General features: G+C 54.7%; 7 protein-coding genes across 7 annotated transcripts; 3 read left to right on the plus strand and 4 right to left on the minus strand.

The window, feature by feature from the left end:
• Positions 1–141: 141 nt before the first annotated feature.
• COCSUDRAFT_44168 (Lanthionine synthetase C-like protein) lies at positions 142–2,381 on the plus strand (the record flags this gene model as incomplete). Its single annotated transcript, XM_005644720.1, has 8 exons — positions 142–243; positions 405–632; positions 972–1,109; positions 1,238–1,343; positions 1,450–1,633; positions 1,723–1,861; positions 2,002–2,172; positions 2,304–2,381. 8 exons carry the CDS (start codon positions 142–144, stop codon positions 2,379–2,381), a joined length of 1,146 nt encoding a protein of 381 aa, XP_005644777.1.
• Positions 2,382–3,038: 657 nt separating this feature from the next.
• Positions 3,039–3,964, minus strand: COCSUDRAFT_9007 (ribosomal protein L24 component of cytosolic 80S ribosome and 60S large subunit; the record flags this gene model as incomplete). The annotated part of the gene is made up of 4 exons (XM_005644721.1): positions 3,039–3,080; positions 3,213–3,281; positions 3,434–3,517; positions 3,776–3,964. Coding segments are annotated over 4 exons (384 nt in total), but the record flags the coding sequence as incomplete, so codon positions are not given.
• A 192-nt stretch (positions 3,965–4,156) lies between these two features.
• On the plus strand, positions 4,157–6,911 carry COCSUDRAFT_67551 (hypothetical protein). Its single transcript, XM_005644722.1, has 6 exons — positions 4,157–4,586; positions 4,744–4,839; positions 4,967–5,321; positions 5,586–5,832; positions 6,082–6,265; positions 6,440–6,911. The coding sequence occupies exons 1-6, from the start codon at positions 4,524–4,526 to the stop codon at positions 6,476–6,478; spliced, it is 984 nt and encodes a 327-aa protein (XP_005644779.1). The 5' UTR covers positions 4,157–4,523; the 3' UTR covers positions 6,479–6,911.
• A 136-nt stretch (positions 6,912–7,047) lies between these two features.
• On the minus strand, positions 7,048–9,671 carry COCSUDRAFT_18864 (cytochrome P450; the record flags this gene model as incomplete). Its single annotated transcript, XM_005644723.1, has 8 exons — positions 7,048–7,274; positions 7,406–7,606; positions 7,847–8,006; positions 8,139–8,342; positions 8,639–8,823; positions 8,941–9,097; positions 9,220–9,354; positions 9,480–9,671. The coding sequence occupies 8 exons, from the start codon at positions 9,669–9,671 to the stop codon at positions 7,048–7,050; spliced, it is 1,461 nt and encodes a 486-aa protein (XP_005644780.1).
• Positions 9,672–11,303: 1,632 nt separating this feature from the next.
• COCSUDRAFT_57959 (hypothetical protein) lies at positions 11,304–13,268 on the minus strand (the record flags this gene model as incomplete). Its single annotated transcript, XM_005644724.1, has 7 exons — positions 11,304–11,412; positions 11,659–11,757; positions 11,963–12,061; positions 12,178–12,243; positions 12,413–12,586; positions 12,806–13,055; positions 13,154–13,268. 7 exons carry the CDS (start codon positions 13,266–13,268, stop codon positions 11,304–11,306), a joined length of 912 nt encoding a protein of 303 aa, XP_005644781.1.
• A 1,016-nt stretch (positions 13,269–14,284) lies between these two features.
• Positions 14,285–17,178, plus strand: COCSUDRAFT_67552 (hypothetical protein; the record flags this gene model as incomplete). Its single annotated transcript, XM_005644725.1, has 8 exons — positions 14,285–14,425; positions 14,507–14,665; positions 14,794–14,916; positions 15,110–15,231; positions 15,452–15,604; positions 15,911–15,974; positions 16,266–16,496; positions 16,789–17,178. 8 exons carry the CDS (start codon positions 14,285–14,287, stop codon positions 16,972–16,974), a joined length of 1,179 nt encoding a protein of 392 aa, XP_005644782.1. The 3' UTR covers positions 16,975–17,178.
• Positions 17,179–18,095: 917 nt separating this feature from the next.
• COCSUDRAFT_48661 (hypothetical protein) lies at positions 18,096–22,882 on the minus strand (the record flags this gene model as incomplete). Its single annotated transcript, XM_005644726.1, has 12 exons — positions 18,096–18,314; positions 18,766–18,969; positions 19,371–19,506; positions 19,744–19,835; positions 19,971–20,410; positions 20,581–20,733; positions 20,914–21,179; positions 21,285–21,424; positions 21,628–21,870; positions 22,232–22,486; positions 22,641–22,726; positions 22,831–22,882. 12 exons carry the CDS (start codon positions 22,880–22,882, stop codon positions 18,096–18,098), a joined length of 2,286 nt encoding a protein of 761 aa, XP_005644783.1.
• Positions 22,883–23,909: the final 1,027 nt, after the last annotated feature.

Below are 23,909 nucleotides of genomic sequence, written 5' to 3' on the forward strand. Positions count from 1 at the left end.
CCATAGATCGCAATCAAGAATAAAATTTTAGATCCAGTGTGCATCAAGTTTCTCAAATAGATGTTTAGATAGCGATCTTGGAACCATCGGATCTTCTTCACGTGTATATTTTCCGTGATCGGATGTGTCTGGATCCGAGAAATGGCCCACAAACACTTCGCCAATCACTTGTCCGACGACGCCCTCCCAGACCTGAAGATTGCCTACTCCAAGCTTATTTCTGCATTGCAGGACACTCTCGTGGTATGTCACTGATCTAGACACAGATTACTTCTCACCCATGACCGTCGATTCCGATGCTGCTCTGGACCACATGTGAAACTTCTAGGCTTGTTGTACAGCATGGGCACCGTGTTTTATCGCATTGGACAGTATGAGCCAAGCAGGTTTTGATGGGGTGACAGGTACTTGAGCAGGGGCTCCAGAAGGGCAGGGGTGTCAGCGGATCAACTGTATATGTTGGCTTGGCAGGCATTGCACTCACATACTTCCGCCTGTATGAGTGCTGCAAGAGACTGAAGCACGCAGACTCGCCTGGGCATGTCAAGAGCAGCAGCTTGGCAGGCGAAGATCATGCTGAAGTTTACCTGCAGAGAGCTGCAGCAGTGATCAATGCAGCAGGCACCTCGCCGGTGTGTTTGATGAATGTGCAGGAGCTCCAGAAGCATTATACTTTTGTTCTTAGGGCGCTTTTCTCCAGCCCAATGGTCATCTCATGCCGGGTATGAACGAGCAAATGTGCGCAGAGGCTTACATTCCTTGAGGGCCAACCGGGGATCCATGCTGTGAAGGCTGCCATCTGGCATGCTCAGGGAGATCTGAGAAGCGCCCAAGCAGAGGCTGAGGTGCTAAGCAAGCCCTATTGCATGCATGCCATGCAGTCTACTGAGGTCAATTGCTTTGAAAAGCTCGTATGCTGTCATAGCAAGTATCCTTACGATTGAGTGCTTCTTGTGTGCCGTGGGCTCCAGAGCCTGCAGGAGCTGGGCCCTGCTGTGCTGCAGATGCCACCTGGCGAGTGTGAATTGCTGTATGGGCGCAGCGGCTATTTATATGCCCTCCTCTTCACTCAGAAATATCTGGGTTCCTCGGCCATCCGCACTGACCTAGTAAGTGGAACTTCTTGAACTCTACTGTTGTCTGATAAGGTGTACTTTCACTAAAGCAATGCACTCAAAACATGCACTCAGCTTACAGCTGAAAAGGGTGTCAAGAAAACCTGATGTGTGCGTTCCAGGTGAAGGCTGTGGTGCAGCAGATTCTGGACGAAGGGCGGCGGGGAGCGAGAAGGGTCAAGAATACACCACTGATGTGGGCCTGGCACAGCAAATACTACCTTGGCGGTGCTCTCCAAATCGCTACATTTTGTGTGCTTAACACTTCCATAATCAATATGGCCCCAGTGCTTCTGTGAGCAGAGGATGATAATCAGTGATTACGTTACTGCAGCCGCACATGGAGTGAGCAGGATTCTGCACACTTTGTTGCTGGCCTGCAAGATGTACGACCCAGCTGAACTGTACCCTGGCCTGGACGTGCCAAAACTCATAGAGCAAAGCACAGTGGCCCTGGCTGCCAGCCTCCAGGGCAACAACGGCAACCTTCCAAGCACCTGGGGCTATGAAGACGACAGGTGTGCTTCAAAATTCCTCTGACTTTCTGGAAGAGCTGCTCTGCTGCGCTTCCTTTTATGACAAGAGACCTTCACTCTCTTGAGAGCAGGCTTGTGCAATGGTGTCACGGAGCGCCTGGCTTCCTCCCGCTGGTGGCAAAGGTTTACGCGCAGCACCCACAAGAGCTGCTGGCCACCGCAACCCAGAGGGCTGCAGATGTGACTTGGACACGCGGCTTGCTTGTGAAGGTCAGCAAACAGTTCAATCTGATTGGTCTTCATCTCTCAATATTCTAAGCAGATCCTGCAAACTCTGAGCTAAAACACCTGGGAGGTAGACTGGTGCAGGTCTCTTGTTCAATGACAGGCTTAAAGTGATTGTCCTGCAGGGTGTGGGGCTGTGCCATGGCATTTCTGGCAATGCATACAGCCTTCTGAGCGCATACCGCTCCGCGGGTGATGAGCGCTACTTCAACCGCGCTGTCCAGTTTGGAGCTTCCATGGCGGACCACTGGCGGGAGCTGCTGAATGTCCCAGAAAGGCCTCTGTCCCTCTACGAGGTCTGTTCAGCCTTTCAACCTCAGCTATTTACTGCGTTACCAATGATCGTCTCAATGAATGGGTGGCGCGATGCAAACCGTGCTGGCTATGGCCAGATAATCTGTTGAAGCAAACTCTCTGGCCATGACAGGGTCTTGGAGGGGCAATCTGCTTCTGGGCGGATGTGATGGTACCGGCAAGGTCCACCTTCCCAGGCTATGAGCTCTGAAGCATTACGTTTGCACTGTGAGAGCAGATGAGTCAAGATGACACCATTCCATGCACCTATGCTGAAATACCTGCCTGTATGAACACCTGCGCGGTCCTGCACATGCATATGTGGAGATTGCATGCTGTTGACATTCCAAGTTGACGAGTTGTGATCAGTGTTGTAATGCAAACCTAGCTATGTACCTGTAGTCATAGACCTGTAGTGGTGCTGGTGAATAATGACAATTAACAATATATAGGCGTGCATAGTTGCTAAAGTTGATGATATGACATCGTCTATATGACAAGTCTGTGTCTGCATGTACCGTTGGACTGCCAGTGTGCTGACCTTAGCCAACAATTGATGTTGTAGTTTACAGGTGAACTTATTGCCTCTTTGGTCCTGAATGCTATTCAAGCCTCTGCCCGCTTCACACGAGACACTCCATTCCTGATCATCCAAACAGCCTCAACATGGAGGACTGAGCTATATCAGAACTGGGTGACAAGTCAGGTTCTGACCATCAGATACTTGAAAGAACATTGCCCCGTCCTACAATGTGTGCTTATTCAAATCCTCAGACTGGGCTCAGCGCCTGGCGCCCTTGGCAGGAGCCCGAGTGCCTTGGAGGTTCTTGGTAGGCTTGCCTCCCTTCTTCACGTCAGCTGCCTTGAGGGCCGCCTTGTCTTGCTTCTGCTTCTTCAGCCTCTCCTTCACCTGAAAACAAAACACAAAGGACTTTGTACTCTAATCCCCATTGGAACCAAACAACCATAGTCATCCATATATGCTCAAAAAGGCAAGGCCATTAGCTCCGTCAGCTCGAGGTTTCTCAGCGCTGCAGCTCACCTCACGCAGTGCAGCCTCACGAGATGCCTTGCGGACCTCGGGCTTCTCAGCCCGCTTCTTGGCGATCACCTACAAAACAAGAGACACATTATTACGACTCTTACAGAACAGAGCAGGGGAGCAGACCAGTAGAATGCTCAATGGCAATGATGCAATTCTCATTGATGTTTGCTGATCAAAATGACCATGTCAGAATCATGAGAAGCGCAACACTGCCTTACCTCCATAGAGGCTCCAGCGATTGAGCGGGTCTGTGTGCGAGCCGTGGTTCTCCTCTTCTTGCGAGCGATCTGTGTTTCTTGGTCCTGGACACAAAGCAATTTGTGCATTCAGTACCATAAGTAGGCAAGTTCAGACAAAGCAGAGAAGTCCCATCCAGTGCTGATGATCTAGTCTGAACGCTCCAGACAAAGTGGCAAATAGTCATAGCATTATCTGCTGATTGCTAATGAACACCCGGGTACATCCATCTCCAATTGCTATAGAATTGAAGGGCAGGATGAACATCTACAAGCTCCCTAACTCTGCCCTGCACGTTATACTGTTTGTGCCCCGCGCCACACCTTCTTGTGCTGCTTCCTGTACGTCACAGTCCATGCGATCTTGGCAGGACGCTTGCGCTGGGCGAACAGGGACTTGCACTTCTGGTTCAGGAAAAGGTACTGCTGGCCATCAACGCGAACATACAAGATGCCCCTCCCAGGATAGATCCTGAGGCCGCTGAAGCGGCACGTCGCTGTCTTGAGCACCATGGCTGCCTTCTTCTGCTGAGCAGCCCCCGCTTCTGCACCTCAGTAGGTGATGCAGGAACTGAGGCGGCGTCTAGATTCATCACGACCCTTGTGGCTCCTGGGGTTGATTATATCTTGAATGACGAAAGGATTACGAGCATGACTTAACACTTGGTCGGATGTCCAGTTTCCTGCCTAATCATTCGACAGCTGCGACGATCCGTGCTTCTGCCTTCAGCTGGTGTTCAATTGAGCAGTAGGTTGTCCGTTGAATGTGCGCGCTTGGCGTAACGAAGCAAAACAGAGGGTACATCTGACAAGGCATTTGATTTTGGTCCTTGGCCTGATCGTGCTCAATTGTCGTGTTTCTGGTGCTGGTATGAGGGCAAAAAACTTCGAGTCAAGAAAATACTGCACACCCTTTGGCAAGGGCCCATTCAGTTTATTGTGACCCTTGCTCATACGCTGGGGCGCCCTGTTCGGCTCCTAGTCATTTGTTTTTGCGGGACGCCTCAGAGGCAACCCGGATCAGTATTCGTTTTAACCGATTTTAACCATCTGGGGGAAAGATCGTGCAGTGATGCCGGGTATACTGGAGAAATTGAAGTCCCTGAAGCACCTCAACGTTGACAGAGAAACAGAGGTACGCAGTCGTTAGAGCATTTACTTCTTTCGATGGGGGATTCTTGACGATCACGTCCCCATAATTATCACCAACCTTCGCAGACCAAGATTTTTCATTGGGAACTCGTCCATACCACTGCTATACCCTAGCTGATGCAGTATTGTGTTCTGTGCAGGCGAGCGAGGATGTCCAGCAGACTCCATCGGATCCATCCGTCAGGAAGGCGGAAGCACTGCTTGACGGGCGTGGATCTGGCAGTCCCTCCCACCAGGTACCTCCACTTGCTGTTGTGACCTCCCATTAAGACCTGGCACCTAATATCCTGCTGATACACCGCCACATCTTGCTGGTAACCGGCACATTTGCACATGGCTTGAGTGATGCATTCTGTCATGCAGGCGTGCCAGGCAGACTGCGACGTGTATCAGACGCCGACCTGCCAGGCAGTGAGGGCTGCGGAGGCTGATGTTGGGGAGCTGCCAGACAGGGGCCGCACCATCAGCTTCATGGCGGCCCTGACCAGCAGGATCTCCAGGGCAGCCTCCTTCCACAGCGACCTGCAGAAGCTGGACACCAGCGCCCCCCCTCGCGCGCGCCAGCTGGCCTTCAGCAAGTCGCAGCCGGACCTCAAGGCCGCCGCTGCCGTGGGTGCGCCCCCCGCCGGACTGGTGGTCCTGGGCAAGGAGGCGCGCCGCAGGAGCCGGCGCTACGTGCAGTCCGAGGACGGCACACTCATCACCGCGCACCAGCCAGGTCTGTGTGATGGTCCCTAGCCATCGGATGCATTCTGCAGATGCAACTGCTGCAGGTATCCATTACCTGTTTGGCAACCTGCGGCAACACATAAGCATGCATGCTTGCCTTTGAGTTCCCCTGTAGAATTGCTACCTGCATCTCAGCCAGCAGATGCTCAGTGAAATTCTGATCATCTTCGCAGACAAGTTTTAAGCCAACCTTCTTGAAACTGAAATGCTCCGCTGCTCCTGTGGCTGATGTGCATTTGTGGTGCGGCTGCAGAGGCGTCGGCTGCATCGGCGCCGAGCAGGGGAGTGGAGAGATCGGCTGTGAGCACATCGGGCCTGTACAGGGTGCTGAAGCCCATCATCAGGTCCCCCTTTGCTGATGGGGCGCTCCAGGAGTGGCAGGGGCCCAGCAACCCCAGCGTAGCGCTGCCAGCCGAGGCCCCACAGGCTGCCCAGCCGGGCAGCCCTGAGCAGCCTGGCAGGGTTCGCCGCCGCATCAGCAGAAAGATCTCTGCCTGCAAGTACGATCCACATGCAGACTGTCCTTGGAAATTTATTCTTCTTCTGTTTGCACAGCCATTAGGGCCGTTTTTATGACACCTGCTAGCATTGACTTAGTACGGCTTCGCCGCAAGGCCTCACGGGAGCAGGCCTCAGTTGCTTCCACTTAGATCAGCGTCATTTGCAGTGTGTTGCACTGACAAACATGTTTGGGAAGCTCTGCAAAGGCATCAGAGACTTTGGTGAGATGTAATTTCTGGGGTTTGCAGACTGGTGATCTCAACGGACCCTCTGGAAGAGAAGCCGGGAGACATAATGCTCGATCCTGAAGTGGTGGAGTTTACGTCTGGTGCCCTAGCGGCACTGGGCGGGCACTACACTGGAGAGATTCAGTTCAGCGGCAAGAGCGCGCGCGTAGCACGCCGGCTGTCTCAGAGGGCTACAATGGGTCAGGTGAGATCATTTCTACATTGCTCCCCTGCAGCGGTGAATTTGCCGGCCCATAGGGCACAGAAAAACACAAATAGGCGAATATGCACATGTAAATCTTAGATTGTGCTGCAATATGTGCAGGGTGTATTGCTGGCATCAAGACGTTCTTTGTGCTGACTCAATGTGTGAATCCAGGATGGGCAGTCAAATGCCTTTGTCGGGGTGACAGCTTGATATGACACGAGCAGCGTGCTCTGGTATTGCCGTGGAGCGTGGTGAGAGCGATCAAGACCTGCACACTTGATCAGGGTGCAGCATTGAGCGCTGGTATTTGTAGCATGTAGATACTGTAGCTATGATAATAGCATTTGACGATTTTGGCAAGTCTGCACCTGTCATAAGTCATCCTTGATGTGATGCACCATGCAGTCATTTGGATCTTGAGACTGAAAGACAGTTTATCTGTATGATTCATGCATGGAGAAGTAAATGAGGATTCCTCAGTAGAAAGGCATTTGTGCTGGACCGTGTCCATGTGTTGCTTGGGCTGGGGGATGACATCATCAGAGGCGTGAATGTCTTGACATTAATTAGCGCATTTAGGCATGTATTTCTGGTTTTGGTCTGTAATTTTCTGTAACGAACGACCATTTTGAAACTCTCGGAGAAATGCACGTTGCTTACAATATTGTACAAGCTCATTCCTTTATAGTATGCATCCAAACTGTTGTACACGGAATGCCTCGGTGCAGCAAATGTCGTCAAGAGTGCATCAGTAGTTTGACCCAGCTTTGGGTTGAAAGTCAACAATCATTTGTCATGGTAATCTCCGTTCTGCTCCCCATGAGTTCCACCTGGGGTGCAGCCTGGTATTGGATTCTGGGATGCATTTCTAAGAGCAAAGTGCATGATGCCGGCCTAAGCGTTATCCTTGGATCGGCGGCTGGAAATCTCTCGCCAGGCACGGTCAAAAACCTGACCTTCCTCAACATGCTGGCCAGGACGACCAGAGCCTCCATCATTGCAAATCCTGGTATGCAACAAAGACAGAGCTGTCAGTAATCAATGTTGGCAGAGCAGCCAACACATTGAACAGATGCACGGCTGGAACAGACATTGGAGGCATGCCCACAAACCACATGAAAGCAGAGGAAGGCTCACCTGTCCCGATGCAATTTCTGGGCCCTGCACCAAAGGGCAGGTAGACCCCGTTTGAGCCCATGTTACTGAGCTCTGCCATGGCTGGCTTGGCTGCCAAGAGGTCCAGCCATCGCTCTGGCTGAAATGTCTCCGGCTGTGGCCAATGCTGGGGGTCCCGATGCATCACCCATGGGCTCACCAAAAGAGTTGTTCCTGCACAAACTGGCATGCTCAACACGCTGCTACATGGTAGTTGAAGTCACAGGTGTGCTTGTAGCCTTGGCAACCTCCTGAAATAAAGATGTGAAAGACATGCAAGGCAGTGCGAGCGCCAAGGGATAAGGGATAAAGGGCTGCCTGGTGGAGTTGAAATCAACAGAAAAGGGTAGGAGGGCATCAGGATCAGTGAAGCACTTCTCATCTATTTCATTGGTTAGCTGGAGGGGACAGCAATAGTTATACCTTTTGGCAGCTGGTGGCTTCCAAGAGTGACATCTATGGCAGCGCAGCGGCCGACAATATATGCGGGCGGCCGCAGCCGCAGAGTCTCAAGAACGACTGCTTGCAGGTAGCGCATCTCCTGCACATTAGCTGGCGAGGGCTCCGCTCCCTCTAATACCTGCTCCCAAGGTATGTCTTCCTGTCAGCAGCTTGCAGCTGTGGTAAGCTCCGAACCCACACCTATTTTGCTGACTCATGTTAGTCTGTCAGTCAATGATGCAGATGGGATTAGGTGGGGAAAGAGCGTTGGGACAGGCAACTGCACCTGCCCAACTTCCTCAGCAGCTCTAGCTTGGACCTCAGGGTGGTGTGCTAGGTATGCGCAAGTCCAGGCCAGCAGGATGGCAGAGGTCTCTTGGCCAGCCACAAGCAGCGTCATCAGTTCGTCCCTCAGGGCCTCCCTTGACATGCCTCTGCCGAACTCATCCTCTGACATCAGCAGGTTGTCCAGCAGGCACTGCATGGCCACACAAAATTGACGTCACAGCGCAGTGAAGCGAGGTTCCTGGCATTTTGAAGCATTTTTCCAAGGCGGGCGAGAGGGTGCTCAGTATCAAAGTTTTTGGTTATGTTAGCCGTCACCGGCCGTGAAAGGCCTCAAGCTAGTGAGAAAGTCATCATAGCACCCCCCCTCAACCTGCCTGCAGATGTCGAATATACCCAAACTGCAGCTGTTGCCAACATCTTGTGTCCTCTAAATGTAATCTGGTTTTCTGTATTCTTTCTAGAAATTCACTGGGCTGATGAATGCACCTGGGGTGACTGAGCTGAACCAGCTAGCTCTCCCTGTCTGCTGTCAATGATGCCGTATACTGCAGAGTCTAAGCTTGCCATAGCTTCATGGTACAGAAAGTTGTCTGGAGTCGGGAACCACTCTGGTATGATGAAGCCTGTCGATGCCCGACCCGCGAAGAATTCAAATGCTGTCTGTATTGCGCCTGCGCATAAGTTTCTCAACATATAGTATCATGACTTGGATCTTGAAAGAGCTGGCGAATAACATGCCACACAACCTGTTGACATCATCTACGCGAATTGCGAGATGAGGAGCACACCTGTGACTTTGGCACCCTGCTCAGCGGACAGGTTCTTGCCAAAGAGCGCTTCCGTGGTGATCTGGAGGGTTAGCGCATTGAAGTCACTGTATACATCTCTTCGCCCACTCCCAGACCAACTTGTGGCCAGCATCTGCCGCGTGGCACTTCCCATAGCCTGCGCATGCAATTGCCATTTGTCCACTTTCTCTAGAGATACTGCAGAATGCAAGACAATCACTCCCTTTCCAATACTACAAGCCGTGTGGTAAGGCCAGAAGGGCAGTGATGCTTACACACCTGTGCATAAGACTCGATGGCAGTTCGCCTGAAGGCAGGGTTGGACAGCTGACGCTGCCTGCGCCAGAGTGGCCCATCGCTCACAAGAAGCCCATTGCCTGCCAAGCTGCTGCCAGGGAAGAATGCTGTGCCTTCCTGAAAGCCCCATCACCCATCAGGCTGAGGCCTCATGTGGCGTGCCACATGCCAGTGGCATCACAAGATTCAATTCATTCTGCAACACACGGCTAGCAGTCAATACAGAATCATGGTTGAGTCACCTTGCAGAAGGTGTCGGCCTGGTCGATCAGGACTTGCCTGGAAAGAGCGGGGTCAGTGAGCAGGACCACATGCTCTCCGCCAAGTCTGAGACCTACAGATCCCCCATGTTGTCGAACAATCCTGTCCAGGAAACTGAGTGGGCTCCGCAGGAACTCAAGCACAACATCTCCACCTGGACCTGTTCCATGCATGCCAAGCAACCGTCTCGAGATGCTCTTTAGCGCCAGAACCTTCTGCATCATATGCATAGCAATCAGCTGTGGGATTCTATCAGGAACACACTCTTCCCTGCAAAAGGATTGTATTTCACCTGCTGGGAAGTCGTCGGGCAAGGGTGCAAGGAGGCGGTTGACGCGGGCCAAAGCCTGCTCGGTAGAAGCTATCAGGCCTCGACTAGATCGTAATGCTTCCTGCAGGGCGGTCTCTGCGACCGCAGCCCAAAGATCACCCCCTGTTCTACCTCTGCGCGGTGTGGCCTGTTGGGGCGAGCGATCACTCGAAGCGCTCCCTGATAGCCGAGAAGATTGCAAAACGATTTGCTTTCTTGATGCTTTGTCTGTCTTATGAGTTGCTGTGGACTTATTTTCATGCACATTGCTTCTGACATCAATAGAACAAGCAACCAGACTCACGCTCGACTGTTGCCTACATATCACTTCAGACAGCAGTGTAGGGGAATATCTTGTCAACATACTATTTCGTTGCAATGTGCATTATGGCCAGCTCGAAGCGGCTCAAAGTCAAAGAAGGATAAGGCGTGACGTCACTTTCCAGCATGCATGATGAGAGTCTTGGACTTGAAGGTACAAGCTCAGAACCTCACACTCTTCGTTCGAGACAAAAAGATTTACAGTGTACAGTGCACATCATGCAGGGGACACTATCGAATCTGTAAATGAACACACACCTAACATAGAGACTGAGTCGGATCCGCACGTCTTGAGACAAACACATCCGATGATGAGTCATCAGGGCATAAATCCCCAAGTTTGCCATCCTGGATTCCGCAGTTGCGCGGCTGAGCAAATCATATTGTGGTACTTACTGATCATCAGCGACCGGTGCCCACGAAATCATACATGTATGCAGCATGGGTGAAGGGAGGGGAGGGAGTCACCTGGTAATTTACTAGCTTGAAGCTGCAGCAGCATCGCTGGGAGGCTAACATCTCTTGACTTGGAGCCATCCTTCTGAGAGGCACTGGTGACCTGACAGCTTCCCTGCCAACTGTGCATCAATGCTGGGAGTTGCCCTGGATGACTGCCTGAGCTGCACCGCCAGTACAGCTTCCTGGCTGCAAGTGTGTCACAACTGCTCCAGTTGGCAAGTATCAGCTGTATGGCAGCTGATGGGCTGTGCTGGGCATGACAAGCTGCTCAGGGACCAATGCTTACATGACTGTTATGCACAAGGTAGTCTGACAGCGGTCTCACTGGCATCTGCTCAACTGGTGGTCCATCATGACGAAAACAGCTATCAACAATTCCCATACACGTGCCAATATCTGCAGAGCTGCAGCTGCGACTGGTCTCCACAGCTTGGACATGGCATCTCCGCTTTGCTCTCAGCCCTGACGGCAAGACATGCTAGCACAAGACTCACATCACTGCCCAGCTGTCCTGACAAGCCCATGCTGTCCTGGCACACTTTATCTCTGTCTGCTCACAACCACACACGACCTCCAGCTGGGATGCCTCTGGCAGGAGCTTCTGGCTGCCTCTCATTCTGACGTTGTCTGGCCTGGTGGTATTCACATCACAGCCACCTGCTGAGGCCAGCAGCGCTCTGGGAGCCTGGCAGGTGCAGGCAGGTGCCGGCAGGTGTCAGCGCGAGCGCGGCGCCTCGCGCGGGGGAGCGCGGCCGGGAGCCTCGCCGCTGCGTTCATACGGCCCGGGCCGGGCGCCGCCACCGTAGCGCGCTGCACCGTAGTCCCTGCATAGCAGACAAACCAGTCCTTACTCAACATGCATCTAAGGATCTTCTCCAATGCGATAAGGTTTCTGTGGGGTATATGCTGAGCACCAGCAGCTTCTATATTCCCAGTGTCCTGTGCTTGTTGAGCACGCCTGACGCTCCAGCAGCACAGCGGCACATTGTCAAAGTTGCACACATCCACAAATAGAAAGGACCACACTACTCAGGTGATGTGTGGTGGCTTGTGGCCTGCAGAGGACAAACCTGTCTGGACCTCCCGGTGCACGCGCATAGCGATCAGGGGACCTTTCCGCCGGAGCAGCAGCCCCTGCGCTACCTGAGTACCTGTCTCCTCCATTGTACCTGCACAGGGAGGGCTCAGATTTGACAAATGATGTGTGCACAGCACACAAGGAGCTATATCAAGCAACATACGTTGATAAAAATGTTAGTTGATCAAGCGCTTGCCACACATCCATCCAAGATTGCTCAGTCCAGTTCGGAGTCAGGTGCGGTGCCAAGAGCGTTCCGCCTGCCCAGGACATCATATAACCAAGAAGATGCTCACCTGTCAGTGATGGGGCCCCCGCGGGTGTAAGGGGCAGCATAGCCTCCACGATCGCTGTAGCCATAAGACTGCGGAGCCTCTTCATAGCCATATGCATCCCTGCACGGAGCGGCAGAAGGCACTTCAAGCAAATGCTCCACTTGGCATCACAAAGCAATCACCGTGAGCAATGGAAAAGCCAAGACCTTATCCCAGGAGAGCAGCTTATTACGTACCTGGCATAGGGGTCTTTTGGCGGGTAGGCATATGGGTCGGGATGGCCTCTGTCATATCCACCACCCCTACATTCAGAATAAGACACCTGTGAGCTGCCAGAAGGAGATCTTCACGCATGATACCCTTCGACATGATCCATGAATATCTATGCCAGCTTCTGATGCTGTATAGCAGGTGATGAGGACTCGCCCATAGCCTGAAGGAGCGTAGCCCCTGTCATAGCCGCGATCATACTCCCCTGCGTAGCCTCGGTCATACCCCCGGTCGCCATAGCCGCGATCGGGGTATGGCGCGCGGTCATAGCCGCCGCCGTAACCACGGTCATAGCCTCTAGGCGGCGGCCGGTCATATCCGCTCCTGTATCCCCTGTCCGGCCGATCGTAGCGGCTCCCATAGTCCCCCCTGTACCTGCTCAGGCACCACAGCAGTTGGAGTCCCTTGCAACACCATCACGAGCGGGATAGGCTCACAAAACAGCCATTGGCTTTACCATGGGATCATTTGGAACAGTGCATGACTGGAAGCATGGCGTTGCATGCCTTGTTAGTCTTGACAGAACTTGACTATCCAGGCGTTTTCTTAAAGAATTTGTGCTGATGCGATGATGAGGCATGCGCGCTGTCGTACCTGTCACGACCACCTCGGGAACCACCGTGGATGGCCGATGCAGGCGCGCCCGGGGCGATATCTGACTGAGGGATGGCCCTAGTCACAGAGATCTTTCGTCCGTCCAGTTCTGTTGCGTGCAGCTTGGCGATGCACTCCTCCATGTCCTCCTTGGTATCAAATGTAACGAACCCAAAACCGCGAGAACGGTTGGTGATCCTGTCCAGCATGACCCGTGCATCCACAGGAGCCTGGGCATACTTGCTGAAAGCTGCACCAAGACAAAAATGTCAGCCACCACTTCTGATTGCTTTTGATGCCGTGATGAGATAACAAATCTTACAAAAGCAAGATCGTCGAGAAGCTCACTGTCTGCAAGCTCCTGATCGGTGGTGTGCCATGAAATTCCTCCCACAAAGACCTTGAAGTCGCTCTGCTTCTCGGGACTCCTGTCCCGCTCCCGCTCATCCCTGTCCACGCTCATCTTTGATCAAGTTCACCAGGTCGATTAGATGGAGTATCTTGTCCATGATCAGGGTCAGAATGGCTTGAAGGAGTGTTGCTCCATAAGGAACGCCGCCTTACAAATGCCAGATTCAAGTGAAACGCAGCAGCTGCATTTCACAGCTCGTCACGTTTGCTGCCTTCCCATAGGACCGATGTGGACTTAGGCATTAGGTAGCTCCAATTGAATTGCAGGAATACAGGCACAAGCCGTTCTTGTCTTGAGCTCTTGATGCGCTCATCGCAAGTTGCGTCAGAGTAACAACGAGAAAATATCAACGTAGCTGTCTTTGTGTGCGTTGCGATGGGCTCAGCATCTGTTTGACAGTTTCTCAGTGTATTTTGAGAGATTCAGAGCATGGTGTCGGTGTCTTCGCATTGCTCAAAAGAGCTTGTCAGCCATACACATTTGGCCTTCACGTGCGCAGAATGTTAATCACAACTTCTTTACGCTCTTTAGTGTCTCAATTCCATACCATAGATTCCTTATGCTTGAGTCAATTGCGTTCGCGAACATCGACTTATGGCCTGCGTGGGAGTCAAGCGTTGAGACCCTGACATTGTCATTTGTCAAGCACAATGTGGCCATTGTCAAACTTCCAGAGGGATGCATGTCAGACATTGTCAACGAAGGATTGCAAAAGCTGGCTGAGCTGACCTCTGCAGAGGCTTCACCTGGAGCTGCAGCCTTGCCTCAGCAGGAACCCTACCTCTTCAGGGATTCCTCTGCCAGATGCACCTCGTCCAGCCCTGGTGCAGTCACAGCGCATCCAGGAAAGCTAGTGGTCGAGCACAGGTTGGGGGCACCCTACACCTCCCAGCCACATGCCTCTCTTGCACCGGTACGTTGCCAGTCTGCAAGTACCAAGCCTGCTGTGGGTTTGCATGAGAGATCCATGCTGATTTCGATTACAGCACCTTGAGGCACAGGCTCATTCAAGTTCAAAAGGTGACAACGCACAGAGCTTTACGCAGCAATTGTGGTTGCAGTGTTTCATGACGCTCGAGCGAGTGGCGCGGTCCGTGCTGCAAGGAATTTGCCGCTCCTGCCACCTGCGCGTCCACACCAGCACCTTCCTGCAGCTCCTGGAGGACATCCCCTTGAGGCAGAACGCGCAGTCATGCTCCACTCTGCAGGTCTGCCCATTTTTAAATGCTCGTCAAATTTTCACCGCCAGTGAGCACACGTCGGCTTGAATTAGCGGAGTGCTGGCGCAGGCCGTGAAGTATGTGCGAGCCGCCTTGGAGCCCGGGGCCAGTGACAGCCCCCCACTGGCATGGCCACAGGAGTGCACTATTGCCCCAGGGGTGGTCACAGTTGTCAGGTCACGGCCGGCCCAGGACCCTGACCGGGGGACCCCCAATTCCAAACTGCAGGTGTGCTGTGCTTACTCCATGTTTCCCAGCTTTGCATCGCATGACTATTCTCCCCCATCCCACGAAATTTCACACTGCGCTCCTTGTGCCCGATAACATGATCTGAGTATGTGATATGTACGCGCCAGGTCAAGGACAGGACGGGGACATGGATTGATGTGAAACTGAGGGAGGATGAAGTGGCGGTCTTCCTGGGGAGGACTGCCCAGGTGGCCAGCTGTGGGCTGCTGAAGGCCAGCACCTACCGACTGGTGAGCCCCATGCCACATGCCTCTGTCATTCCTTTTGGCTTCCAACCTTGCTGCCGTTTTGATGTGCTAAAGCTCACACCACCGCTCCTTTCCAGACATGTATGCAGACAGGGCGAGGTTGTGCTGAGCCCCATACATGGCAGTTGCAACCAGGACAGCGCTGTTTGACAGGCATGCACATTCTGGGGGCCAGGTGGGCGAGCTGCAGAAGGGCACTGGGCACCAGAACTTGGAGTTCCACCTGCGCGCGCGGCCGGACGCCGACCTGAACCTGTCAAAGCAGCTCGAGGCTGCCGGCCATCACCTGCCAGAACGGTGCGCTGCCTGCTGCACGTTGCATGTCCCTTCCCTTCTCCCCTGCCCAACATCTCCCTGTCAGCACGACACCTGATAATCTCTTGACATCTTGCACAATACGGTAGGTAGTTCATGCCGGAGTAAGGAATCACAGGCCTGAGCAATGGTGCATGTGGGAGCCCTGGGACAGTGAAGATTCATGTAGATTTACATTGTAGAGTATTACTGCCTGTGGCAGGCACGAGGATGGCATGAATGACCTGGTGCGCAAGTTCTCTGCGGTGCTGACGCCGCCAAACCACACGCCGCCCAACCGGATCCAAGGCCGCGGCAGGCCCAGCGTAGAGTCCATGGAGATGCGCACCATCCCCTCCACAGACCTGCAGCGCAGGTGCTGGTCACATGCACCATTGTTGTATATTACGCTGCTTACCGTATTCATGCCGTAGGCCCCGGCTGGAGGGGGCCGTATGAGTACTGATCACCGTGCCTACGACTGATTGGGGCTTGCTTGGATCTGGCAGGGGTTGCATTGGGTACTCGTAGCCTTACCTGCAGCTCTTTTGCAGACGCACCTTGCCTCTGGCAGGAAAAGCATGTCAGAGTGTCAGTAATTCGTCCAGTCAAAATAATGAGAGGCCTGCCCAACTGAGGGAAAGCATGGGGCATGCTGACAAGCTGGTGTGATTTGCTGCAGGAGCAGGAAGCGTGTGTCAGGAGAACTGCCACGCGCCCCCTCACCTGTCACCCGCTCTGGCAAGGTGTGCTGTGTGTGCCCCACATGTCATGCAATACCAGTGTCTCATTTGGAGCGGCATGAGACGTTTCATGCCAGAAGCCTCAGACTATCCCTGTGGCTGTGTCAATTTGCATGCACTCCGTGCTGCGGATTTATTACTCGCATTCTGTAAGCCAGCATCCCTAATAAATTAGAGCTGGCTTTCACTCCTTGGATGTTCTGTGACTGTACAAAATCCTTGGGCATAGACTTCTGCCTTAAGAACGGTTCCTGCACAGCATGAGCGGCAGCTGAGGTGGCAATGCTGCGCCAGGTGGCGCGCACGAGCGCTGGCCTGGTCAACAAGGAGCACCGATTGTGCAGCCGCGGCGCGGACGGCGCCGGGACATCAATGGAGGAGGACGGCGGTGAGCTGGCGGCTGAAGAGGCACAGGAAGGCGCTGAGCTGGCAGAGGACGTGCTGTGCGTGACCGTGGACGGCAAGGGCGCCAACACGAGCAGATTCATCACCCTGCACATGATCTATGAAGCCACCGAGACTGAGGTGCGCCCAGTGCTCCCCTTCCCAACACTTCAATTGTTGTATGCCCTGCAGTCAGCCAGCTGGCGCCATCTTTGCAGTCCTTGACGCGCTAATTTAAAGGAGAGCTATAAGGAAATGGCCTTCCCGGATACTAGGGCGACAGGAATCGAAGAACTTGCCGCGCCAGTGCCGGGGACCTACCATGCGCGCAGCATTCGAATGACCCTGCCAAGCTGCAAATTGTGGCTGTCCTGGAAGGCTTGGCAAATTCAGGCGAGTCTGCTGAGGTGGAAATGGTGGCTGCTTGTGGCAGGTGGCCCTGCGCACGCACCCAAAGACCTCCCTGGCGCGCCTGTTTGAGGTCTTCTGCGACACAGTGGGCGCGAATCTGTCCACCGTCAAGTTCATGTACAACGGCGAGCGCCTCAGCGGCAGCCACACCTGCCGCCAGCTGTCAAACCTGGACGAGGCCATCTTTGTCAGCGATGTGGAGTGCTGAGAGGCAGGGGATATCGAGCTGAAACTGGCTGTGCGGATTGGCCCCCTTTGCAGAGCGCACATGCAAGCTGATGGCTTGTACACGCTCTAGCAACATGTGGGAGTCCTCCATCTCTGCACTGCAGAATCTGTAGGCAGCAGCACAGCGACATTGAACTTCTTTTTCTAAACGCACTGCAGTGGTAGATCTGTGAGTGTGGGAGGCTTAGGCATGTGATAGGCTTGTGATAGGGTCCCAAGTTTTGTTCAGGACCACTGGCTAGATAGGCTGTACTCATTTGCTGCACAATGCAACCAGGGTGATGCGGTTTGGAGATGATGCTTCTCTGTATCAACATATTGATTGCAGTGGCGAAGATCCAGAGTTATTATTAATGCGTACATAGATGAGCACCTGAGTGATGGCGAACATATGTGGGTCATGTGACCTGCCTGTCATTTGTCTGCACTTTAAATTAAATCAGAGTCGCAGAGAGTAGGCAGTGCCTGCCAAAATGTTCCCTAGGCATCTAACATGCTGAAATGAGTGATGATTGACGCCTGCTCATGGAACTGCCCGCCATGGTAAGTACAGGCAATTGCAAGCTTCTTACTGTAACAAGTTTTGCTCCTCCCAAGAGCGCACAACAAAGCCGCCAGCATTTCTGCTGCTCCCAGCCACAGGCAGCCACTACATGCGCATTTGCAGTGACATGCATCCTCTTGCACAATCCCGCTCCAGCATTGCAGAGCACAATTTGTTCATCTGATCGTACTAGGGGCGATTAAGACATACACTGTCGCAGGCTTCTGCTCATCTCTTGAACTTCATTCGCCAAAGTGACTGAGTGCCCCTTCGACCGAGCCAGGCTGTTTTACTTTGTGAAGACAGACATCGCCTGTCTTCACAAACCTGATGCATGTCACGTGACAGGATGCCCCACAAAAGCTCAGGCTGGCCTTAGGGTCCAGTGGATTACACGATACCATCTCGTTTTTGAGGGTATCTCCAGCTCCCAGACCGCATCACACGAGGCTGCAGTTAGTTTACATATAACATCAGAAACCGTTTGCAGGGACTTTGTCTTCACGTTCCCGCGCCAGCATCGCACAGCATAGGCAGTGCGGCCAGTTGCATTGCCCTTACATGAGGCTGCAACGCACGGGATTGTCCCCCCGGTCGGCCTGGTGGCCCCGGGGGGACCGCGGCCGCTGCTCCAGCTCGGCGGCCAGCCCCGGGGGCGCGATCATGTTGAGCCACAGCGCCGGCGGCCCGGCCGCGGCGGCCGCGCGCTCCGTCAGCTCGGCAGCGTTCCGCCGCATCACCGCCTCTGCATTCTCCAGGCTCGCCATCTCCGCCGCCTGCGCAACAACAGTCACAGCTCGCTACCGGTTCGCATGAAAGTCCAAAGTCTGCACTTGCCGGAGGAGCACAGCATTGGATGACTGAATTTTTAACAGCATGTAGTTGCAACGTTGGAAGTGTTCTTGTCGCAGTGAGAAGAGACTATCTCCTAGAAGAGGAGAAGTCTCCCATAGTGTCAATGAGCAGATGCATGCATGTGCTTCTGCCTCCACGCAGCTCTTGAAGCGCTCACTCGTATGGCATGGACAGAATGCAATCCAGTGCTGTTCCTACTTCTCATTGCATAAGACGGTGAGAAGAAGATGAGGAGAAGTCTCCGCGGGCAGCTCATTTGCACAACTGTTTCTCAAAGGTCAGGCCGTCGATGGTGGCTTTGGCCAGCAGTACAGCCAATCATTGACATGGAGGACTTCCATCAGGGCTTTCGTTAATAAGAGGAGGGCAAACCTCTGGCGACCACAGGCGGACGACGGGGTCCTGACCGCAGGAGGCAAGCATGGGCAGATGCGGGTGCGGCGCCACGCATGACACACCAGTGTCACTGCTTCGCAGCAGATTCACCAGCTGGCCGGTGCCGCGTTGCCACACAAAGATGTGGCCGTCGTCCGACCCTGACACCACATACTGGCTGTGCGAGCCCATCAGCGCCACCTGCTCCCACAAACACTACAGCATCAGCTCTGTTTTTCCAGGCGTAGAAGAAGGAGAACATGTCTCGGTCATTGCAGATCCATCTCATGCTGGCTCGAGTCATTGCCGTTCAGGTGCTGTCAGCTCCAAAACAGGATGGCCTCTATTAGCAGCGCAAGCAACAGTCCAAGGTCAACAGACAAAGCATTTCGGCAAGAATGGATCCATTATGTGCTGATGGAAGGCACAAGTGCTGGTGGGACAGGCTGAGGGAGGTGAGTGGGTAAGCTGAAAAGGCACGCTTCCTATCACTCTTTACAATTTCACTTGTCGCAGGGTCAAGAGAGAGCTGCATATTATGGCTTAGATGGTTTTGGTTTCAACCAGGGGTGTGCATCAGACGGAAGCATCTGGGGACGCGCCTCCTTGCAGCCAACGCGGTTGTAGTGGCCGCTGAAGGAACGCTGAAACATCCCCGATTCATCCACTTCCTCCCCATCGCCCTCGTCTCCATCACCCGTTTCCACAATGGCGCCCACCGCGCTGTCAACCCCCCTCCTGCGCACGCACAGCCCCTCCAACTTGAACCTCATCTATTTTGAGATTCCCCACCACTGAAATGCCTGGGAGCCACAACCGAGCCAGGCCTGTCTTTAAAACCGTGCCTTTCTTACCAAGTGCTCTTCTGTTGAGCAGATTAAGCTGGCACCTTGTGGTCCAGTGAATTAGAAACGAGATGAAAAGGGAGACCCCAGGAGGGAGAGCAATGCTTGGGTGGGAATGCATGAAAGGCACCTGCGTGACAAGCGCGCTGCGGGCCGGCCGACAGTGTCTGGCTCGCGATCCTCGCCCACGATGGCTGCGGCGCTGCTCGGCAGGCTGTCCGCCTGCGGGTAAGGCAGTTCAGGCGTGGCATTAAGACAGGCATTCCAACGGAGTGTTTCCCTCGGCACAGCAAGCAAATTGACCGTCTGAATCCTGCGATTGATACAAATCAAAGGCAAGTTTGCTTGAGCGCGCACCCTGCCGCCACCATCCCTGTCGGGAGAAGCAACTCCATATCCCGTGGGTCCGCCTCCTTGGGACGCCTCACCGGCAGCCGCCGCATCATTATGTCGGCCCTCCTGCTGGCTGCTGCCGGCCCGGCTGGGACCTGCGCGGGCGCGCTCTGCAGCGCTGACGGAGGAAGCCACAGCGGCCACCTGCGCGCTGCGCTGCGCGTGCCCGTTTGCACCAGCGGCAGGCGGTGGGGCGGGCCACTCAGGGATCCCAAACATGGCCGAGCTGGCTGCGGGAGCCGCCGGGCTGCGGCCGCGGCGCGGCAGCGGCACCGGGAATGGCAGGGACCGGGGATCCACGCTGCGCGGCCCTGGGGCGGCAGCCGCCCCCGGTTGCGCCGCGGCAGGCGCAGCCGGGCCGTGCCGCTCGGCATGCAGGCGCGACTGCAGCTCACTCTCCCTCCCTGCAATCACGCATTATACTCTGTTACTCATGCTGTGGAACCAATACCACGCTCCTCCTTGTGGCACAGCAAGCGACAAGCAATGCACTTCCCTCCAGAAGGTGCTTGTGAACAACACGGAAAAAATAAGTGTTTCAGCGCAAGATTAGGGTGAGAAAGCCCTGGCGCACCGTCCTCTCTGCGGGGCCGAGGAATGTCTCTGGGCCGGGATGTCCCGGTGCTGGCCGTTGGCCGCTCTGCACTGCTGTTGGCCACTGCGAAGACATGCCCCTCTGCTGCCATGGTGCTGCCCGCCGGGCGCAGAGCATGCGCGCGTTGGCCGCCTGGGGCAGGACACATCAAGCGAGACAATTACCCACAAGGTGGCTATGGGTGGCAACCATGACAATGCCATGAAGACCAAGGCAATACACTAATCCCACGAAAACATCGACAGCCAAGCTCTCACAAACAGCAGCCACCAAGATCCATGTCATGCAAAAAGAGATTGACCGGGGGCTCACCTGCACAATGGGGATTCCCTGCCACCTCTACAGGCTCTGTTGGCGCATCCGGCCTGGCCGCTTCTGCCGAGCGCACCTCCTGCGCCGTGTCATCCGGGCTGTCTGCATCCAATGGCGGTGCAGCTGCCCTCCCACTTGGGCCTGCAGCGTCCTCTGCAGCAGGCAGGCTGTCCACTGCACCGGCATGTACCGGTCCCCTGCGCGCCTTACTCGCCGGCGCTTGGCTGTCGGTAGCATCGCCACCAGCCAATCTCCTCTTCGATCTCCTGCAGGCGCACCATGATGCTTCGCCCCTTTGATCTGCATGCATTTGTCAGTCTAATCACGGCAGGGTCATGTTTTCTGCAGCATCCTTCATGCCTTGCACAGACCTGGCCGCGCGCAGTGGAGCATGGTCATCGTGCGGCGCAGGTGCGGGGTGGCCGTCCCCTGGAGCTGCATTGTCGCCACCGATATTGGCTCCCAGCTGGGAGCGCAGCTGAGGGCCCCTCCTCGCTGGAGATGTGGCCACCTGTACGGCAAACAGACCAGGTGACGTGAGCATTGTGTGTTCCTTTGCCAACACATAACAATGATTGCACTCGCTTTTACAACCTTTTGTACAGTGCAAGTGGGATCTTTGCGTGCCCGCTCGTCAATTGACTTTGTGTCTGTTGAAACAACAGGTCTGACCAAACAGATATATGTGAAGCTTTCGCATATATTCCAGTCTACCTGCAGATCTGGGGAGAGGCGCGCTTGCGCGCATGCGGCAGTTGTCGAGGGCGTGCCACGTGCAGCGGCGCCGTTGGGAAGCTGGCCAATGCTGTGCGCCATGGGCGGCAGCGCCGATCCAGTGAAGGATGCCGGGCGGCTGCCAGCCCTCCACCCGGCTGGCCTGTGATTTGACGGGCCCTGGCCGTCCTCTGGGCTCTGCTGCTCTCTGGTTGCCTCCTGTGGAGATTGATCTTCTGGCGCCTACACCGGCAAGCCAATGTTGTTGCACACTCCCAGACAGCCTACCGAGAGAAGGAGGACACAGCGCCCGCCTTCATTGGCTCCTGTTGCAATCAAATACTGCTGCGCACAGATAGCATCGGCACACTGCCGCCTGACAATCAGCTTGGAAGTGGTGCACAAACCTGTGCGGCCCTCTCAGCAGGAGCGGGGACGTCGGCGCCTCCCCCAGCAGCAGCCAATCTAGCGCCCACTGCCACAGCAGCAGTCAGCATGGACCGGCCAGCATCGTGCCCGTCAGAGGGGCTTGCGGCGTCAAGCACCTCGCCCGCAGGCTGCTGCTGCTGCTGCTGTGCTGCTTCTTCATTGAGTCGTGCCGCACCACCAACACTCTGTGCCGGAGATGCGCCGCGGCGAAGCGGCTGCCTAGACTGCGCCGTCCGCGGATGCTGGAATACGGGCCTGAAGCGCTGCAAGAGGTCGGCAAGGGGCCGAGGCTCTGCCGCCGCAGCAGAAGGGGCAGCCGCAGCGGCGGCGGCTGCGGCGTTGCTTCTGGTGGGCCGCTGCTGAGCAACACCCCTTCCTTCAGCTGGGAATGATCCCCTGGGCACGCCTGCTGCACCTGTGCCGGCAGCAACTGCAGCACCGCACCAGGATGTTGAGCCATCACCAAGCCATAACAATCATATTCGGTCATTGAGCAGGCTACAGGCCCAAGCCTGGCCCTCCAGCTTTGGTGTAGATGTGGGGATGAGGTGAAGACACTCAGGTGTAGAACAATGTATGCGCACCATTGTTGCCGGCTTGTGCTGCCTCTGCATTTCGCGCGCGGCCCTCTGTGTTGTGGCGTGCGCGCGTCCTCTGAGGGCCAGCTGCCCTGCAGGCATCAGGGAGGCAAATATGAGTAATGGACGGTCAAGAGCTGCAGGCAAGCATGCATGCACGCAAAGATTGCAGTAGCAGCATCTGCGGGATGCGTACCTGTGTGGTGCAGAGTCCACAGAAGCGCTGAAGGCACGTGGTGGGCGGGCATGCTCCGTAGCTGAGAACATGTAGATCTGCTCTGAGGTGTACGAGGCGAGGATGCTCTGGCCATCGCCGGTGAAAGCCACACCGCTCACACCGATGGACCTGCATGTGTCCCATTAAGCCTTGCTAGAGTCACTGCCCCTGGCATTAAATAAGCGGCATATCCACGGCTCGGCGTGGCAGTCAGATTGTCGGCTCAATAGTCACGTCTTTGTTGGCGGTATGAATGTCTTTCTCTGCTTGAAAAGCGACAAATCTGCTGTGCAAACCAGACCGCCATCCCAAGCCGTGGAACAAGTCCATCGTCAGATGTGTTGATCTTCTGCATGGAAGGCATGGCAGACAAGGGTGCATGAACTGAAGCAAAGGAGGAAAAGATCAAGTGGCTGCACCTTGATGGGGACACAAAGGGGCGTGGAGTGATGAGTGCTCCCTTCAAATGGGTTGGCACAAAGCAGGAAACCCAGCGGACTTTGCTGGGAGAGCTCCCCCGGTTGCTGCTCGCCATGCGACGGTCATACAACCGCACTGCCACCCCAGCAGAGTCACTTCAGTGTTTTCCTTGTTGATGGTCAAGCTCCTTATATTGCTACGGACTAGAGTGCTAGTCATCAAGACAGGAGGGGACTGCACACCAAGCGCATCACTGCCTCCAGTGACGAAGATGTGAGGATTGAGCGGCATGACTGCAATGCTGTTCACCCCAACCTTTGTCTTTGCGCAGCCTGTTCGCTCCTGCCTCTGATCAGCTGCAAGCAATCCAGCAGCTTGTCAGCAGATTGATAGCTGAATATGACTCCTACTTGCGCCAGGGCTTTGCAGGTGGTCATATCCCTCCTTGGCGAGCTCAGCAAGCTCCTCCCTATGCATAAGGAAGGGAGTACCTATCACATTGATGTTGTCATGTCCGCTGCTCCCGTGGTCCTGTTGGCTGCCAGTGAGTGGCTCCCTGATGTCCACTTGCCGCACAGTCCCATCATCGCTTCCAGACATGAATATATCTGCATGCGCCCAACAGGAGACTTCAGAGC

This window comes from Coccomyxa subellipsoidea (assembly GCF_000258705.1).
Source record: "Coccomyxa subellipsoidea C-169, whole genome shotgun sequence".
NCBI classification, from domain to species: domain Eukaryota; kingdom Viridiplantae; phylum Chlorophyta; class Trebouxiophyceae; family Coccomyxaceae; genus Coccomyxa; species Coccomyxa subellipsoidea.